The 20,325-nt window shown below is 43.8% G+C and overlaps 1 protein-coding gene across 1 annotated transcript in view; it reads left to right on the top strand.

The window, feature by feature from the left end:
• The window catches only part of LOC144139858 (uncharacterized), a 150,713-nt gene that overhangs the window by 106,404 nt on the left and 23,984 nt on the right, over nucleotides 1-20,325 (top strand). The window contains exons 5-9 of the mRNA XM_077672104.1: nucleotides 2,581-2,655; nucleotides 4,059-4,133; nucleotides 8,587-8,652; nucleotides 10,349-10,417; nucleotides 16,631-16,705. Of these exons, the coding sequence (XP_077528230.1) occupies nucleotides 2,581-2,655; nucleotides 4,059-4,133; nucleotides 8,587-8,652; nucleotides 10,349-10,417; nucleotides 16,631-16,705 (360 nt within the window). The remainder of the gene's footprint in view (nucleotides 1-2,580; nucleotides 2,656-4,058; nucleotides 4,134-8,586; nucleotides 8,653-10,348; nucleotides 10,418-16,630; nucleotides 16,706-20,325) is intronic.

Raw genomic sequence — 20,325 nt, 5'->3', positions numbered from 1 at the left:
TGGGTGCTGTGCGGTCAGCGTTTCGTCGTTTTTTTCCTTCCTAAGCTATCCGGCACTCTTGCTATTGGCCTAAAGCATCCAAGGGATCCTTTCACGACGACCTATACACCGCTCCCCCGTCATTGAATTAAAGATGAGCTCTTGCGCATTCAGGCCATCTGAAAATGCCCAGAGTTGTGACTGACGGGGCGAGACAGGACAAAGGGCACCCAAAGCCCCACCGAACTTTATAATTTGTGCTGTAGTTTCGTTCTGCACGCCCTTGTGGATTTTGTTCCAGACTAATGTGCGAGATGCAGGCTGAGAGCATAGGCACAGACCACTCTTAGTTTGACCGGCTGGTAGCATTCACGTCCCACACCTGCTCACGACAGTTTTATTCCCAGTGCGGTCGAGCCACGCTGTTTCCGCGTCTCTGAAAACTGCTGCCATCGTATCCATTTAAATTAGTTCCAAGCAACGCTTCACGCTCATAATCGTCGGAAACACCTTGGCGTATTTAAAAAGAAATTGTTTCATTTTTTTAATACAAATTTTGTGTCAGCAACTCCTTATTACTGTGTGCTCTCACAGTAGGAGCGCTCCTATTACCATTCGGACGTAATTTTACTCTTTCCGAGGCTCACTCACTTTGTACATCAAAGAAAATCTAAACCCGCGGGTAATAGCGTGTTCAGCACAGCTACTTCAATTTAACTAACATTTGATGCAAAAGAAACGCACATTGTTAAGATTTTCAACCTCCTCTCAGCGCCTGAAATCCCTCCGAATGAGGGTACCACCCACAGAAGATGTACCTGCATTGGTACCCTTCATTCCAAATTGTTTTAAGTTTAGCATTCCAGTTTGTATTGCATGGTAACTTAAACATTACACTGTATTAAAAGATATTATTAAAAACATTTCGGTTTCCCCAAACGACTCTGCGTTATACCATGCGTCGAAAAAATTAGAGCAGCTTGCACTAGTGGTGCAGGGGTGGTGAAATAGCAGAGCTAGCGACCCTTCTCCCTTTGTAGGAGACACGGCTATTCCACCTCCTATGCATTTCCGAAATTGGCGCTGAATGTTTTCTAGACGGGCAGGCCCGGATAGTTTTCTTCGATGCCTTTCACATCTCTCCCAAAGTGAACCGTGCGAGGACGCGTTAGAACCGGTGGCAACCACGTTCGCCAACTCGTCGATTATCCCGGGAGCTTTTCTGTTCTCCCTATTCCAGTTGCAAGTGCACGTGAACTAGTGACGAAAAGAACACGCACTGGATCACGCCACGAACGCTGGGCAGGCTGTTTTTTACGGTTGAGCGGTTCCGGCGAACGAGATGACGTCATAGCTTGTCGAGGCTTGGCCCCGCCTACGCGACTGGGAGAAGGTTGTTCCGGTCGCTTCGCGGCGGAGAAGCTATTCTTTAGTTTTTTTTTCGAACGCCAACCACCTATCTGAGTCTTAAATAGCTCAGCTGTTAATAAACCTGTTAAATGTTGCTAATTTGGTAAGACAACATACTTTTTTGCGAATTCCTTGTTTGATAACTTGCTTTTATTATTCCAATATATTCATGCATTAAATTGATGATGTACTGAACAGTTACTCATGCCTTAAAAGTGACCAAAACATTCGCGAGCTTGGCGCATGTCTCTTATATGGGGCATTGTGACGGCTATGCTGAATACTCTGTTTGAGACCCCTTAGCCCCATTTATTGTTTTTAACATACCTGTACATAGGTGGTAGAACCGTGCATTTAATGAAACAGTCTGTCAGTGCGGATACAAATCTGGGAGAATTCACAGAATAAATATTTGAATTGCACGTGCTACTCACTTTATAGTGAGCGAATTCATTTCGGTCACAAACAATTCTGAGTCGCATGGACAGTATGGATACAAACCAGTTGCAGCTATGGGCGTTGCATAAACGTTATTTTGTGTAAAAGGTTGTATTTCATTTCACAAAAAAATTATAGGTGGTAACCAACGTCGCTTTCTTCAAATGTGGTGCTCGGATGTCTTCACAAACGCAAACAGCAAATATTGTTTACGCGTGTGTCCAAGCGGTGACGCGCGGTAGTTTCTGGGGAAACGTACTTTATTCGCGTGCCTTTCTGGAAGTCGTGCTCCCACATTGCTGTTGTAAAAATTTTATTTTAAGAATAATCAGTATTGCTCAAAACTCGTAGCAAGACATTAACGTTCATGGAATTTATAATAATGTGAAACTGTCTAAGCGTAATTAAGAAAGAGTACAATCACAATAACTAGCACAAAATTAAAACTGATTACGTAGCCGTTACTGCAAGCGCTTCCAACATTTATTTATTTGTGTTATCTTTTAAAAGTGCTATCATTTTCAAAGTGCTTCTTTGCAGCCCCGTTTGTTCAGGCCGAATTAGAAGTTTGCTATTGTGGGATATAAAATTTACACAAAAATGTTTAACTGCGCTTGTTTCCAACTTTTCGGTTAAATCAATGGGGACAAATGTGTGACACGTTGGACTTTTTCAGTTGATAGCGACGTTTGTGACCTATTTGAAATCCATCAGCAGCAAACCGTTGCGCGAAATTTTTTTCTTCTTTTACAGATTTATTCAGAAGGCACCACGGCTGCGCAGTATTGGCGAAGGAGTACTAAAGGGACTCCCAAACCTCAAAGTTCTGTAAGCGAATTTACACATAGTGCTTGTAGTAAATATTCTTCCCAGAAAGGTAAATTGTTCTGAAAGCTATTAGAAATATTTTTAATACAACACAGCAACCGCTGACGCTCAGTCAGACCTGACTTGACGTGTGGTATCCTGGAGTGCAGTGTTTTCATGTTTTCTTTTCATTGTCACTTCCTTACATTGTTCAGCATTTCTAATATGCACTTGCGTGCAGATATAACTAATTCAGGATTTATGTAACTAGAGGTTTTATTGGGCGCTAGGTGCGTAATTTCTTCGCTGTGGTCATTATGCGTACAGTATAGGCATTCTTAAATAGTGATTGCAACATTGTTTTTGAGATTGTTGGTTTCCACAAGTTGAAGTTTTATTTATGAAAGAGAATTCAAATTTAGCAAACAGTATTTGGCGAATATGGCTTAGAAAAGAAAATGAAGTTTTCGGCGAAGCGGGTATTCTGAAAGCGAATTATCACCAACATGGGGAGTTTTCCAGGTTGACTGATATTTTTTTTTCATTGTGAATACCTTACGCTATTGAGCATTTCAAATGTGCACGTAATGGTTTTACTTATAAAGACAATTCCGAGCTTGTTGCGTGCGCCAAATTTTTAGCACTGTTTTTTATGCAGTATGGGACCTATAGTTCATACCACAAGCTAGGTGCAGCACACTGGAGGCTACATTGTTGTCAACAGTGCGCCCAATGAGGGCTCCTAACTCGCCGTGAAGGGGGTCCTGAAAAGACGTTCCGCTCTCCCCTCTCGGCAAGCGGAACCGCGATGCACCGGCACCTTTTGTCGCTTCCTTCGCGGTGAGTGAGGCGTCCTGAGGGGCCGGGCTGTTGACGACGATGTAGCCTTCACAGTGCTGCACCTACCTTGTGGAATGAGCTATAGATAAATAGTGACTCCGACGTTGTACTTAAGATTGTTCCCTTTGACCGATTAAAGTTGTATTTCTTCAGGAAAAGTTCACATTTCAGCAAACAGTAATGAAAGAATCACGCCTGGGGGAAAATAAAGTTTTGGGGTTGGGGGCATTCTGATCGCGAATTATGACCTAGACAGGTACACTTCAAAACTGGCTTGGAGAACCTTGACAGTACTGTACCGAACTTATAAACATTTTTTCCCTGATGTTGCTAGATCAAGTGAATAAATAATTTTTAACAGCAGTCAGCAAACAATAAGAGCCGCAACGAGGGCGTAAGCATGCCAGAAAGTAGTACACATGTGTTATCCGCTTCCCAGGTATGGTTACGTTGAGTATTTTAGTTAATACTGACGTTGCTGCCCAGGCGACTTCCACAACCAGTTGTGATGTGATGCTACAATGTTGTATTGGTTCATATTAACAAGCAAGAAATTATGTTTTACCACCTCCAAATTTCTCCAGAAGAATTACCCATTCGGGCCTCAAGACGGTGCCTGCTATGCATCAACTGCAGCCGAAGTCGCACGTCGAAATGATGTGAGTATCGTACGCTGTTAAAATAGCCTTCTTTTATAGAAAACTTCCATACAAATAAAAACACTGAACCATAAATTTAGATTCTATTTGCCGAAAAAATTACTATTGTGCAATAGGCATATGACTGAAAAAGAACACATAGCTCTTGACGGCTGGCACTTCCCACGTTACTCAAGTGGCGTGGGAGTGAAGAAAATGAGAAGTTTTAAGCCCTAGTACGAGCACCTTAATCTGGGGAAAGGTCCTCAATCGGGGACTCTATTGGAGACTCCTGCTGGAATGGCTCTCTCCACAAGCCAAAGCGTGGGATTTGGGACCGGAGCTGCTGGACAGCTCCTTCTCCCTCTTCTCACGGGAAGGTTGCGGGATTAAGGTAATCTTTCGGTTTGCTGAAACCTGCCACACCATGTAGTACGAGGATCTCAGGGCAGCGCGGAATTTTCACAACGGAAAGTACTTCGTAGGTTGGATCAAGTGAAGTTTGCCTGGATGAAGAAAAAATGGTATTTGAGGAGCCGCAGGCCGTGCTCCTATCATTTATTAAAGATTCGTGGGTGGCGAGATTGCTCATTCTTTAGTATTTATCATGCAGTCTAATCTTGTTAGCTTTTAACTCCGTGGGGTTAGAAAATCTGCTCGCATTATCCGGAGTCCAAACTAGCGGGGGTCCCTCTGATTGGCGGTACTGCGCACGCTACCAGTATTACGATCCCATGAGCGATAAACTAGATGGCATTGAACGACCTTCTCAGTTCCCTTGCACTAATTACGTGCTGTGAAAGTAAGGCATGCACAATGGTCAGTTTGAGATGCCAACCCGAAGAAGCAGACGCGCAATTCCGCGCTACAATCCACAGTGCGAAGGTAGCAACGCCTTCAGTACGACTCCTACACCTCACGAATAAATAGCATGCATGCGTATGAAAGCACCTGCCCTACAACATCTTGGCGAATACACTGGGCCCTAACAGACCATTTCACGTAGTTTTGAACTAGGAGGCTCCAATTTGATGAAACGTAGTCTGTGCAGACATGCAAAATTCCTCGAATTAACCATGGCACGTGTTTCCGGTTCAAATTGGCGACAGTTTCCCCCAATGGAATACACGTCACTTAGCCAAGACCAATGGACCAGTTCGAATTACTGTTGGTTCGAATTATTCGTCTTTGAATTAACAGGGTTCGACTGTACTCTGTCATTTTTTGATAGATATGCAAGGGATGCGCATCTCTACCTATGACTGTGGGGTCCCCTGAAGAATAGCTGTCGAGTCGAGTCGGCTGGTGTTATCTAAATGACGTTTACTTCTCCTTCCGGTGGCTTCTGCAGCAGGACGTCCACAGCGGCAATGGAAATTCTCACACAAAGAAACTTTAGACAAGCCTGTTGCGGGTCCGGTGTACCGGCATCCGCACTTGTTTGGAAGATGGCCAGAGCAAATTTTCTGAAACATATATTGCCTGATTTAAACCAGAGTCACTTGTAGCTATATCGCGAAAGCATGCTCAAGACCCCTTTCTCAGTTTGTTATCCACAAATTACGCTTAGAACCCAGCGTTTTGACACTCCCTAATTTATTATTTTTGAATTGTGTTCGAGGACTAGGACTGGAATTCAGGAACTATTTCTGAAAATTGTGTTTGACTTGTAGGTTTTCCCATATTTACAGTCGAATTAAACTTCTGGTCTTCCTAACACAGTCTTTATGGCTTTCTATAGCCATTTTTAAATGTGAACACGTCATTAATTGCTATGAAAGGCGAGAGTTTACCTATACATGCAACGTTTCATTGCCTTGGCTAGGTTAGGGTCTCTGTGCACGCCTAAGTGCATCCCTTCCAGAGTCACCGGTCGCCCCGAAGATGATACTTTTAAATTATGAAATATCAGAGTAATAAAATATCAATTTAGAGCCTAACAGTATGACATTGTACATGTAAAAATATAGACGCTCCTGACCATTCTGGTGACAAGAGTATTAAAAATGAAATGGTAAACAGCCATTCCTGTTTACAATCTCAGGGTGCTCTTGAACAATATTAAAGCCTAACAATAACATTAAAAACAGTATCACTTTCTCGCTGTTTACTACTTATTATTCTTCTTCAATTTTGCAAGCCAAGCGTTATTTCATTCTTTCAAAGGGACCAATAACTGGTTCCCAAACAGGATCCTTCTTCTGCTTAGGTAGTTTCTTTGCAATGCAAAGTGACTAATTTGCTCCAGTTTTTTTTCACTAATTATTGTTCGTCACTTGTACATCACTAGGATATTTAGCTGGGACCCCTCGACGTTGTTTTTTACGCCGTTGTTTTTAATCGTGCATCGGAAGAGAAACCCAGAAGGTCTATGCCTAGCGAGAAATTTACCTTTTTTACTTATCCACTTTCTGCAGCGGAAACGACGTTTTTGGTATCCATATAGAAATAGTAACTTCTTTGACAGTTAATCCATGCCTCAGTAAGCCACAGTGCTACTGATAAGAAATATATGTGGGCGTATTCCGCATGTGTCACCATTTCCCTGAGCTCTCAACACGTACAATAAAAAGTAACAGAAACAATGGTTTTACTGCAATATGTTTCAGTTTGTACACTGGTATGCTTTATTAGGCTCTAATCTACACTTAATTTGTTCTGCAACGAACGAAATCTTATAAAACGCGCTTAGTTTACATTATTTCTTTGCCAGTGTAACTTAGAGCATTTTGAAGCATCAATTTCTTGCGGAAGATATTGTTTTCAAATATTTTACCTTCTTAACTATCTGCCCTTGTACTACGATCTTTAGTTATTAGTGGTTCAGTGTCAGCTAAACAACTCTGGATAAAAAGCCACCCCAACCTAAGGGATCCTATAAAATTATCCATAAAATTTCTATTTTCTTTCTGCTAACAAATAAACAATAAATTCTGCCATCTCCGCGTCCGCAGGCTATCTGCTGAAGGTGCCATGTTAGTTTTTTTGTTGCGAACCAACCTTGTAGTTAAAATATAAAAAAGGACACTGGACACTTCTCAACTATTAAACAGTGCTGAGAGCATTTAATCAGCATGAGTTTGGGCAGATTCATTGTGTCCATTCAAACCATTTAGAAGGTAGCCCGAAGCTTTTACGTTCACAGCGCTGAATCGCTGTTTTATGGCTGGTTTTGCCTTTGCTGTTGTTGGCAGGCATGAATGCCCTAATCAAAAGAGAACATTCTTGTTCTCCTGTTTTAACCTGTCTGCACGTGACAGAAAATATAATAGAACGAAGAAGAGCGGGGCTTCCACGGCAGTAACGACTTCCGGAGAAATATAATTGTTCTCAATCCTTAGGATATATACGTCATCGACAACTAAAGAATTCCCAGAATTCACGACTGGAGAATTATCATACGTTGTTTAAAAATAAACTTGCTCGTCTTCGTTTTCTTTCTCTTATTGCGAATTGGTTAATTCGTTTTGTCAAGATTAGCGCAGTACACACCTACTAAGCCTCACTACCGACAAAAATGTAAGGGCCGTTTTTTCGCGTCACGTAACGCCCACGCCGCCGATGAAAGCACAAGCTCGGCTGTACAATGAGCCATTTTAAACTTTTCCTTCATTCAAACTACCCGTGTACAAACGAGAAAACGCCGTAGCGCCTTCTGCCTATGTAGTCGTTAGTAAAATAAAAAATTCCCTATTGTAACATAATCTGCTGGAATTTACCTGCCTAACGTTCACTTATCGGCACTCTTCTTGAAGATGCCTCCAAATTGTGTGATGTCTCACGTTATAGAAGAAGTATGCCCATTCCTGTATTTTTATTGATTACTCAACTTGCCCGCATCGTCGTCTTTTCGCGAGACTTCAGCAGAGCAGGCAAGAGGGAATGGCTAATTCTACTTTTTGATTGATTCTGTAGAACAAACGACCAAATGAATAAAAAAAGATTTATAATATTTCAGAAAGTTTCCAGAATTTTAGGATTGAATTCCTTTTGAGTGATGCCACACCACAGGCACAGCATTCTAGAGGTAAACTAAGCAATCGCGGAGATTTGATAAACCAAGTTCTTGTGTACAATATACCTTAAAACATTGCATATTTATTCGTCTCTTCAAAAGACGTGTCCCGCATTTATTCCCGCGTAATGGATTTCCGCTTTATTACCATTGGTATCTCAACCTTTCGCTTGGTATCGCATAGTTAACGCGTAAAAAACACGTGATCACCTAGGAAGTTATTGTGGAAGAGGCTAAATAAACTAAACTCCTACCCGAGGATGTGTACTCTCCGAATCAGAATCCACGCAAATGGTTTACGAATACTTTTTTAGAAAAAAGAAAACTTGACAGAAAATGGCAAAACTTCACGATTGTGGATACGTACGACAAATTCAAAACAACGAAATCAACGGACAACTCGAAGTTTGCTGTTAATTGTGCAGTATTATGTAGCATGTGCGATCCGTCTCATTTCAGTGACCTGGACAGCAATCAGATAAGTCTTCTTCCCTCATCAGGAATCAAGGTGAAAGCAGGTGCAGTGTAAGTGTCCTTCAAAACTTTCTTTTGAATGAAATATTCTGAATGAAATATTCTCACTCGGAACGAAATGTTTTCTTTTCGCCTCCCACCAGTAGCAATATAGGAGAATTTTATTTCTGTCATTTTCTGTGAGCAGTTTTTTACCTATTATGTTGCGAATATTTCAAGACTTTTGCTGAAACCAGCGCTGTTTGGCTATTTTACCCCATCGTTTGCACTGTTATGTTCTTTACTTTCTAAGTACAGCTAGCTTAGCAGATATTGCGGGAAAACGTCATGGCATTATATGGATATGGAGTGCATTAATGGTGCTTCGAACCGCAGCTACCGAGAATATATTTGCTGTTCGACCTCTAGAGATTTCAAACTGTCTTTGTAACCTTTGATAATTATTGCTAGGTTGCTCTGTAAAGATAAACCGCACATAACATGAACGTCGCATAACAAAAATCATGCCCAATAGAAACAAGCCCAGAGCAGTTTGTCGTATGATTGAGGTTTTTTCCCGGACTAAAAGTAAGTGGATAAGCGACACGCAGGTTTTGCAAAAAAGTAAAATTCCCATAACAGAACCTTTTGAGCGCACGTGTGAAATGTTTTAGCTGGAGTGCCCCTAAAAATTTTACCTTGTGTTACGCCTATATAAAAACATGGTGTCACACTCAGTAACAAATTCGCCCTGTAGCTACTGGGACGAATTTCGCAACAGTACTGTTATTTATTTCGAGTTTGTTTCTTGTCATAGCCACCAGTTTAAATCTCTTATTGTTAAGCTTACATCCTACACGACACCATGAGAGGTACTGCACAGACTTTTATCGGAGGCTCTTATTTCTGGTTAGTGAAGAAATTTCAGCATTGATAAAGAACCCCCGGTATCAGCCAGTAAAACGATCAAAGTAATGTTGGTTTCGTGATTGTTCTCTTTCTCAGCACAAAGCGGAACTGTATCGTGAATGAATTGATTGATTGGGGGGTTTAACACGCCGACGCCTTACAGGCGATCAGGCGCGCCGAGATGTAGGGCTACGGACAAAATTTGACCACCTGGAATGACAACGTGCACCGAAAGCGCGAACAAACCACCGCTTTCGCTTGTCGCCTCCATCAGAATTCGTGTGAATTGTAGAATGTTTGCTGACAGAAGCCACTTTAATGGGCAGTAATGTTTTTGTTATGACCTTGATAGCCAACACTTCCCTAACTTAACGAGGGAATAGGGCAGATATCAGCAACTTTTTGCGGTAGAGGGCCTATTTACACGAAGTCGACAGGGCGGCGGCCGGATGGCAAACCAGGGAGGAGGAAGGGTCTTGGCAGGCAAAGCGAAAAGCTCGATGATATGACAATAATCGGGCGAAGTGTGAAAATGGAGATCATGTCAACTGGAAGCGATAATTTTGCTTGTTTAACCCCATTTACAGTCATAACTGTCATGTCGTCTTTCCGACGGAAAGCGACAACAGAAAGCGGGGGGTCACGTGGGGCCAGGGCCGCATAATACTGCGCGCGGGCCGCAGCTTTTCTTCCCCTACACCAGGGGATAAGCAGCAGGTCATGTATGTAAAGCCTCGTCGAGGCTCATGCTTACAAAACATTTCCATTTATGCTTATGCCTTAGAGAGTTTACTACAATAAGGAATAGCAATGGTGAGAAACAATATTTGTGTTTTCTACAAATATTTATTTTGTGCAGGATCCTCAACTACAATGATATCAAGGCGGTCCGCTCTCACGCTTTCAACGGTTCTGCTATTGCCGAATTGTGAGTACCGTTCTGAGTCTCTACCTGTATTCGTTAATAATTTTATGGCATTTACGACATACCCGCTAATAAAAAAGTTGTTCTCAAAAATGTAAAAGCTCAGTCAAGTATCCTGCAAATAAACCTGCCAAATGGTATCGGTTCCAATGGTTTAAATTGTGTCGGAACAGAAGGAACCGGATGTAATCAGGTGGATGGGCAACGACAATTGTCCTCTAAAAATACAAACAAGTGGCGAGTTTTAGTCGTGCCTTAGTCTCAATGCATTTTTAGGCTGCCGTTTAGAGTTGGCCACAAAGTTCGAAATAAATGCTGTGATATAGCTGGGTAAAATAACAGCACAGGAGCTTACACCATATCCATCAAAAACTGACACAATTTGGAAAAAACAAACGCGAGGAGTGTAATATCGTTCATCGTCACCAGGTTCAGTTTGTGTCACGCTTACAAAAGGGAGGTTTGACTCAGGGCACACTATGGTTTCTGAGAAGGCGGACGTCTGAGCGGAACAACCTCCGAATGCGCTTTCAATGTGAGTCTTTGACATCGCCACCGCCATGGCGCCAACGACGCTGTTCGATCTTTCTTCTAGCATTGAAGTCGAGAACGCCGCCGTAGGCGGACAGCACACACCTCTGCCATTCGTGATAAGTTACGTTTATAATATTTGAGCAAGCAATGAGGCAATCAGTGAGAGATAGTTGGTGGTAGAAGGTAGAGGGGGAGGACGCATTAACTTTCATTGAGGTAACCGCGATGGGAAGAACAACGCAGAATAATAGCTCATCCTTGAAAGTTACGACAGCGAGGACGCGTCGGCATGAATCAGTTAGCCCCGAACCATCCGAGTACCACCCCTTTGATAGCTGAATACACCGCAATAGATAGTGAGCATGGAATGTACCATCTGACCGTGGCTCCGAGAAAAGTGGTTAGAGAGAAAATTAGTCGCCTGAGTACTTTTGCAAGATTTCTATTTTTCGTTTTGATCGCGTGATTAGAAAACAACCCGTTGTTAGAGGGTCTCTCCGAAGCAATCCTTTTTCCTCTGTCCTGACAATTTCTCCTGCAGTAACAGACACCGGTTTACCACATCACACAGACAAAATATCTTTCCTGGTAATGGAGGGGGAAGTTTGGCTTGTTGTTGTAAAGGCGGCCACTTATCCACAAGCCGTTAGAAAACTAACCTACTAATTAGTGGAGTATGCCTAAAGTCAAATGGGTTGTACCCCAGTTAAGATTATCGTTCGATAAACTTTGTTTGACGCAAGTCTCATATTAGTGGCATCGCGTATTTATCTTGAACACGCTAAATATCCGATCCAAGAGTTTCTACATAGAGTAACGCCAGCTCAAAGTTCTTCTTCGCTCACTGAAGTGGTGCTTACTAACAAGCCTAGAAACACTGTGGCGGCTGCATGTCCCTCTCATAATATTAATTAACAAAAAATCTACACAAATTAGAGTGGCATTACAAAAGGTGTAAATCCCAAAACAGAGGCTGAACATATATTATTTCGGGTATTGGGACAGTTTGTTAGGCATTAACTTAAAATATTGATCAAGTGATTAGTGAATAGCGGGGTAGGCAGGTTGGCAGGCGTTAGAGGCAGGAGTTGGACTTAAGCAGTCTTTATTCCTTTTGTTGCTGTCATCAAACTTTTAACTTCAAATCTTGGCACCACTTATATCCTAAAAAATTCCAAAAGGGTAGATGAATTCGAAGGGGCAAGGCGGGACAGGCACCATCGGCATTTCAACGTATTTCCTTTATACACTTGCCAATTATTTAGGGGATGCTGCTATTCTGACAAGATGAACTGTCCTAATTTTGTCTCTGGTTTTAGGTTGGCATCCAACTACTCGCGCAAGCGGGTCACCCGAAATAGTTTCTCGCAAATTTTTCTTAAAGAGTTTCCGTAAAGGACAGGCATGATGCGTCTCAGCAAAGAACTGAGAAATAATTGGCATGCCGTAATTCAGGTAGTCTTGATAATAGTATCTACAGGCTTTGAAAGCACGGCGAGAGTGAGAGCTTTTTATTTTTCGGGAAGTTCTGTCGGGAGCAGACTAGCAGTCATGCTGTACTGAACACGTAACTCGACCGCCTGGCAGGACTTCTTGGGTTCGGCGATACGGATGAGGGACGTTCACCTCATCAAATACAAAAACAGGTGCGTTGCTTTGCACCATCCCGACGAGAGTTGGAAGATTAAAAATGACGCCTCCTAATCCTACATGACTTCTGCGAAACTTTTCGTGTGCTTCTAACACTTCGTAAAGATTTTCGAGCAGTTAGATGCCTGTGCCATGCCTTACGGCATTTGAAAAATTTGAACTAAGTGCCCCTTCGACAAAATTACGAAAATTCTGGAGTTGTTTATGAGATTTAACCAGGGCCAGCGTCTAAGCCGCTACTGTGCTTCGCGTGATATATTACCGACACGCCCCCACAAAATGTAATAACTTCAAACATATTCAAAGAGTGAAGGTAAAAACTTCAGCTTGCCAGAATACAATATAAATCCTTTTGCTCACTAATGAGGACCCGATTGGGACAAAAACACAGGAATCCACCGAGATTCCGCTTTTTCCAGTAGCATTTTCATCAGCCCACCTGTCTTATTTCGGTCGTGCGGCTGATATTGTGAAATAGTGCAGTAATTTGTCGCTCCGAGTGGCAGCAGCAAAAAGATGCACAGAGGGTGCATGCGCCTCGTGACACTGCACAAAAATAACGCTTGCCGGCTTCATGCACGTCCGCTGGACGGGATGCTCGCGATGAGGGGATTTAATATTTCACCAAGTCTCGAGAGGCAGACCCAAAGATAGCAGAGTTGTATTTGTTTTGACACTAGAAAGAGTTGTACGCATTGTCACCCCGTATTCTTCCGCTCTGCTTCGCGCCATAAATCCCTGGCACAGCGCACGAAAACAACGTATGAACTTCGAAAGTACGCAAAATGTGGATATAAAAACAACTGCATCTAATCCGAAAGATCCCTCCGGTTCGTGATGGCGCTTCCTCCTCCGAAACAATGAAAGACCCCGCGACGCCAAATTGCGTTGTTATCAGCGTGTGTGGCTCTTCTCTCTCCGACTTCCCACACTCTGCGGTAATGCGCTGCAATTTCTAGGTCCACGTGGCCGCAGCAGCTTCATGTGTTTTGTATTTCAGAAGGTGCATGCGGCTCGCGACACTGATGAAGAGTAAACGGCGTTCGGCTTTAATCATGTCCGCTCGACTGGATGTTCCTCATTAAGAATGTTCATCACAGACGCACCAATTCGAGAAGCCGACAGCTTCAACCTTGAATAAAGCTACAATCTTTTCCGTTGCATTCAGACTTACATGAACGACAGTCAACATCCTTATCTAGTTTGCGGCTTCTCTGCTTCGCACAAAATATTTCAGAGCAACTGCATTGAAGTCACGAATGAAAAATAAAGTACATAGAAGCGATAGCTACCGTGTACGGTATCAAATGGTTTTTGAAAGCGATTGCCTAAACAGGCGTGACCTTTAAAAATTCGGTAATAGTATCAATAAGGCACCTAGTCCATAGTTTGAATGTAGGCTCCGTAATTAAAATTGCTTGGGTAAGTTACAGTGCGCTCATGGTGTAATTAATCGTAAATAAACCCGACGTTGCAAGCATTCTAAAGCATGTTGTAGGAAGGGTACAGTGATACGCATGAACGGTTAGTTTTTTCGAATTTCTTCGGGATCAGACTACACTCGCCATGTTAATCTTGCTGTTATGTTATTAGGATTCGTGTTTTATTTCGGCATTCACGAGAGTAACGTTTACCATATTCATTTTTTCCAAGGCCGGCTGCTGAGATGTTTCTACCTATTTAAAAAGTGCAGTTGCCATAAGAAACAATAATTCTTTTACTTTTGATTTTCTGAAAAAAAAACTTTTCTGAGCTCCCCCGCACTACACCAGTATATTTATTTACAAATCGCTCTTTGTGTTCGCTCGCCAATGTTCGTTAGTGTAGTGGCTTCTATGTGCCTCTTATATATTCATCCTTAACAAAGAAACTACGGAGCACCTTAGCTTTTTCTGATGATGTTAGAATGAACAAGCATTACTTTAAACCGCATGCTAAGTAATGCTCCTGAAGTGTATGCTGCTGAGCCTAGTGTTGCAGTAAATATTATGTCGCCAAAAGCGCAAGAGGACCACCCAGCGATATTTCGGCATCTTCAACGCGTTTAAGTGACGTGGGCGTCCTGGTCCAAGGTTTCACTAGTATATTTGGCCGCAGATAATAATATACACGCTTCCTCTATCCTTTGAATACCTCAGAAAAAAGTGCGCTCAGTAAAGAAGCTTGCGCCATCTATTAGTGTTCGCCATGGAAATGTAGTAAATCACCCGACACACAGCAGTGAAGCAGAGCCAAACACTATCGAATGAAAACCCCACCAAAAAATATGCTGCTTACCGCCTCCAGTCAAGGGTTTTTTCTTGATAGCTTCCGCCACACTATTCTGTTACGGGGTTTTAGCCATCTGAACCAAGTAACGAGTGATCGGCATCCACTCAATAAAATATACTGCACTGCGATCTAAGCCGATCACGTAGCGGCACACTCGACCAGGCGGCATTCTGAGAGTGTACAAAGTTTAAACCGACATCAGGAACACCAAAGAAAGCCATCGGGCTTACAAATTTGTGCATAACAATCTGAATATGCTGACTGAGTTTCATTTTGAGGGTGACAAGAGCTCCTAACATCACTAACAGTCGTCTACCTGTCACGTCAAACATTTTTTTTGTACAATGAGAACTGTGAATGATTCGTTCGAGACATTTTCTGTTAGCTGGGGTTAGGTGGCGAGCGTGTATTCGTCTTTAAAATGAGGCGAATGCGCCGTCAAGGGTAAGTAGCGGGCGGCAACAAACCCTGCTAATGTGTCTCTGCCGTAATAGGGGCAGTAACGGCTTAAACTGACGCTTTGTTGTTGTATGTTCAGTGTAGCATCGCGTACCAATCTATTCCCAGAAGCAGTTGTAACTGTGAAGGATGGGTGTGTAAACTGTGCGTGTAAATAATATAGAGTTTTATGCTCTGCTTCAAATTGGTGTTTCCTGAACAATTGGTCGTGGTCTCTTTGCACGCAACTAAGAGGGCGTTGCAGTGCTGTGACACTGGTGAAAGTAATGCGTAATAGTTTTGTTATTCGCGAACCGCAAAGTGGACAACTTGCTAGAGAGTAGCGCTCTCACATCGCACAGCTAAACATTCTATCGTGATTGAGGTTCACTAACGGCGAATATATGGCATTTTTGCCTTTCGCTATCTGAGTGTGTAAACACGTCCTCAAGTGCTGCATTTGCACTTCGAAACCACCATGGGCCCTGTCTTGCTGCACTCCCTGCGACGTAGTAAACAAGCGGGCTGCAGCTACATGCAGGACTCCGGACAACTTATTGCGGTTCTAGGAGACAACATATCAGCCATCTACAGGAGCCTCCATTAATGAGCAGATAGGGCTGGTGGGTCCAAATGAAAAGTATTTGCCCCATGGTAGAAACAAGTTCCCTCGTTAAAACGCCTTTCTATATCCGGTTAAACACTTTACCAGGCAACAGGCATCCCAACAGTATGGAAGATAACAGTACACCCGCCCAATGTTTTACCAATATCACGGGAGCGTTCTCTATGGGAGCGTCGACCGATCGTTCGATCAGCACCGCATGGTGGAGCGATACGACAAACCCGGCGACCACTGTCGTCGTCTGCTGTGCTGCTCCAAGAGCAGACGGCCGCCCCCGATTTTTTTTATTCGGTTATCATACTGCCCAACAACCAGCCTTTAACGGTACGAAGAGGGCAAGTGAAAGCGATTCGTAACAGCAGTGTGGGGTGGCTGCGTGTTCTTGGAACAGCCTAGCATACGACGGCAGCAGCGGCCTTCGCTTATTTAAAGCGCATGCGTCTACTCTCGCCGAGTTTGTCGTATCGGCCCATCATACGGCGCTGATCGTCGGAACGGTCGACGCTCCCGTGATATTGGTAAAAAATTGGGCGGCTGTACATATGATACTACCTCATAACCAGAGAAAAGGTCGAAGTCAGCTATTTGGGGAATGGCAGCTGTCGCGCTATTGACTGGCTGCAAAATTGTTACTTTATTGTTGTTGCGCTTGCTGGTGGTACGCACTGTGATCTGATGTGTTCTTTTTCACCACGCAGACGACTCCGCGGGAACCGTGGTCTGAAGACGATTGAAGACGATGCCTTCGTTGGACTATCAAATCTCATTCGAATGTAAGTTCGAGAGTCGATACAGTAGTTCTAGAGTTATGTTTCTCCAAAAGCTATGTTTGCCCCTGATGGACTTAAAACAACGCGCACGTGCGTTGGGGAAACGCGTTTTCAATGCCCGTATATGGAACACTCTTGACGTAAGGAGGGTGCAACGAAAGAGCGTGTCAACCGTGTGGTGTTTTAACAGGTGCCGTTGCAAAACAGAGAGACGATTGGACGCAACAAAAAAGTTACTTTTTAGCATTTCTCTTCCTCCTCTCCTCCGAGGATTTCAATAAGGCGTATGAGGTAACAACTCGGTGTCGTCTCGTTTTTTCCAGACTCTAAATAAACTTTAAATGCATAGCATTTTAATAACTCACAATGTCACGCGGCGTTGGCGTGCCTTGTCGTAGTCCGCAGGCGCGCCTTGTCGTAGTCCGCAGCCAGGCCACTACACTATAAAAGAAATAACAGTTTCCGGCGCCCGGTTTCGAACCCATGACGCCGCGGGCGGAACGCAAGGCGCCCGGCGCACTACCGACCGGGCCACGAAACCGACACAGATTTCGATGCACCGAACGCGCCTTATATCCTTCACTCATTTCTGGTTTGTTTCGAAAGCGCCACAAGTTGTCCCGCGCCTCCGAAAGATGGCGACACGGGTCCCGCGATCGAGAGATACGACTTGCCGGCGCACCCCCTCGGAAATGCTGTGCATTTGATCGTGCCCCTCGCGAGGGGGATGTCTTTTTTAACGAAGTCCTGGATATAACGACGTTTTTTATATTGAAATTAACCTGATTAAATGTTTGATACACGGGTTTCCTTTCACCACTGATTTCAGCAACTCTATACAAATTCAGTTTTTAACAGCGATGCTGCTTAAGCTGGGGGTTTGACTGGCGAACTCGTGCAAAAAAACCTCGCCTTCAGATGACGACACCGCGCGCCAGCACAGCAGTAGCTTTCCCTCACTACGCTTAGGCGGTACTCGTGCCGCCACCTGTTGGAGGCGCGATACAACTGGTACAAGCACGGCTAATGCGTCACTGCGTGGCTGGCTCTATCGCTTGTGTCGACGAATGGTGCAGTTCTGACGGTTCAAAGGTATGAATAATGCAGAATTAAAAAATACGAAATGGTTAAAAAACGATAACGTTAATCTACTTCTTAACTAGCATCCAACACGTCAGACCACACAAGCAGAATGGTGTTCATCGAATGAGTTCAAAAATTGCTAGCGAAGGCTCGTAGCGCTGTGTCCTCCGCTACTCTTGGAGCTTCGCCACTAAACCGGTGGGCACGCGTGCAGCTTCATTTGTCTATACTTTATTGACCGAGTGTTCATTGCTTTTTGTTAGGCTAACGACCACAACATGCAAAAAACATGACTGCGACTCGAGGAATAACCACGCATAAACTAAGCCGAACCAAGAATAATTTAGGTGGGGCCGCCGGCTTGGCTGTTTTGCCAATCTTTGCGTAACTAGTGCGACGCTGCCTTAATTTTTTAGGAATGATATACTATGCGGGTTCTTTGAGAGATGAATGCACGAGGGGGCTGCCTATTTGTATAAGAGAATGATATCAGTATTAGTTATTGTTATTTAGGGCCTGTTATTTCATTGATGAATTGTTTCTTGTCATCAATTGTTGCTTGAAAAACCACAATAATTTTATTTCCAATTATTGCGTAATAATTACCTAATTTTTTTCCTTTTAAATGTGTGCTAATGAATAAATGTACAGACACTAACATGTCTTGCAGCGGGTCATAAATAATGATCGGTGGAACAGGATAGATCTTGGAGTGCGAAGGCGGCCCCAACAATTTTCCTTACAGAAAACACATCTTAAGTACTTTGTCCCCGTGCAATATCACTAATACACTAGCTGCTACTGATCAAGCCGGTTATAAGATATGTATATGAACTTTCTCGAAAATGATGAACTTACTACGATGACTTTTTTTTGTGGACGCAATAACAGAGATACCCGTGTATCATAAGTTTGGCTCCATTAACAGTTCACTGAAAAGTCGAAATTATTCTTTAGTTTTTTCAAATGGTTTACCTCATTGCTTAGGTGAAGCTTCCGCGCAGGATCCCTACACTGAAAATGGTTATCTTTGTTTTAAATACACCATTATCCTCCACGCTTTCCTTTATGTTTGTGTCTCGTGTTGCCACACACAACATATAAGGCAATTATGCTTGAATGTATCATAACACTTAAATGGAAACTGCACTCAAAATTTCGACCTCTTGAAAAACCTATTTCCGTATAGGCAGACAAAAAGAATGCTACACTCAGAACACAAAAGCTGAAATACTCGCGTTGAAGACGCAAGCGGTCAGCGAAAATTGGCGATTTTGAAACCAAATCCGAAGAGAGCGTGGCTATTGAAGTGGCGTTGCAGCCGTCCAGCGAGGGGCCGGACGGTCACCAGCTAAGGCGCAAGTCTGTGTGCAAGCTCTACGCGCGCGCACGAGGCAGCAAATGAATGAGGTGCGCGCAGCAGAGCTCAACCGGTTTTCCAGCTGCGTGGCTGGCCAGAGAAACAAGCCCCCGTCGGCTGGAGTGACACAGGTGCGTCATGGCTGTTTAGGCGATCTGCCGGCAGGTGAACCGTGTTCTGCGGCGGAGCTTTTAGATGCAACGCAACTCATGCTCGCCCCTCTGTACTTCCTGCATCTGTCCGGCGTTGTCCGCACAGCTGCGCCTCTCCTCCTCTCGTCTCTCCGATAGCGAACACTCTCTCCCAAACAGCTGTGGGTTGGCGCAGCGCGCTCTCACTCCGTTGCTAGGCACCGGTGGGCGGCGCTGCGCTCGGCGCTGCATGCGCTGCGCATGTGCAGTACTCTCTCTCTCCGCGCTCTCCTCTCCTTCGGGCGCTGTGAATATAAAGCGGCATGCCGCGCTCCGACGGTCTCAGTCGACGGTCGTCGGCGTTACGCTTGCACTCTCTCGCAGTACTCAACGATGGCTTGATGAAATTGTCGAGCCCCTAACTGTGCACTTTACGGACCACAAGCCGCTCATTCTCGTCTGCAATAAAGACCATGCCTGAGCATACGTGTACTGCATGTGCATTGCATGGTGAAAATGGAAAATTACGCCCACCTTCCCTTCGCGTGAGAATCCTTGCTATAAGCGTAATCAATACGATGGAAAACGCCAATGGAACCCCCCATGAGATGCGTTGCATCACACCAGGGTTCCCGCGAGGGGAGGTGGACGTAATTTTTTAAATGCTGCTGACTGATTAACGAGGCGTTTCACGGTGCTACCACTCGTGTCCTAGCTGATTTGGAGGTAGAGACTACACGACTGATTAACGAGGCGTTTCAAGGGGCTATCAGTAGTGTCCCAGCTGATTTGGAGGTGCTTACTACACATTAAAACTAAATTTGGCCGAGGTGAAATTTGAGTGCCGTTGGCCTTTAGCTAGTGAGGGTGAACCCGAATATTAAAATTGCAAAGGGTGGTGCGAGAACTCCCGTACTATACCGATTTTTGTAAAATTAAAATTGTCAACCGTATTAGTAATGAGCCCAAACAGTATTTAGTAATTATACTGGATGTTTTACACTGAGTTCGTGTCTTATGCAGAAAATAGCACCCTTGTGGGAGCTCAG

Source organism: Haemaphysalis longicornis, unplaced genomic scaffold, assembly GCF_048455015.1.
Source record: "Haemaphysalis longicornis isolate Haplotype H1 unplaced genomic scaffold, Haemaphysalis longicornis Haplotype H1 scaffold_5, whole genome shotgun sequence".
In the NCBI taxonomy this organism is placed as follows: Eukaryota; Metazoa; Arthropoda; class Arachnida; order Ixodida; family Ixodidae; genus Haemaphysalis; species Haemaphysalis longicornis.
The sequence above is the reverse complement of the archived record's forward strand: the minus strand, read 5'-3'. Positions and strand labels throughout refer to the sequence as shown.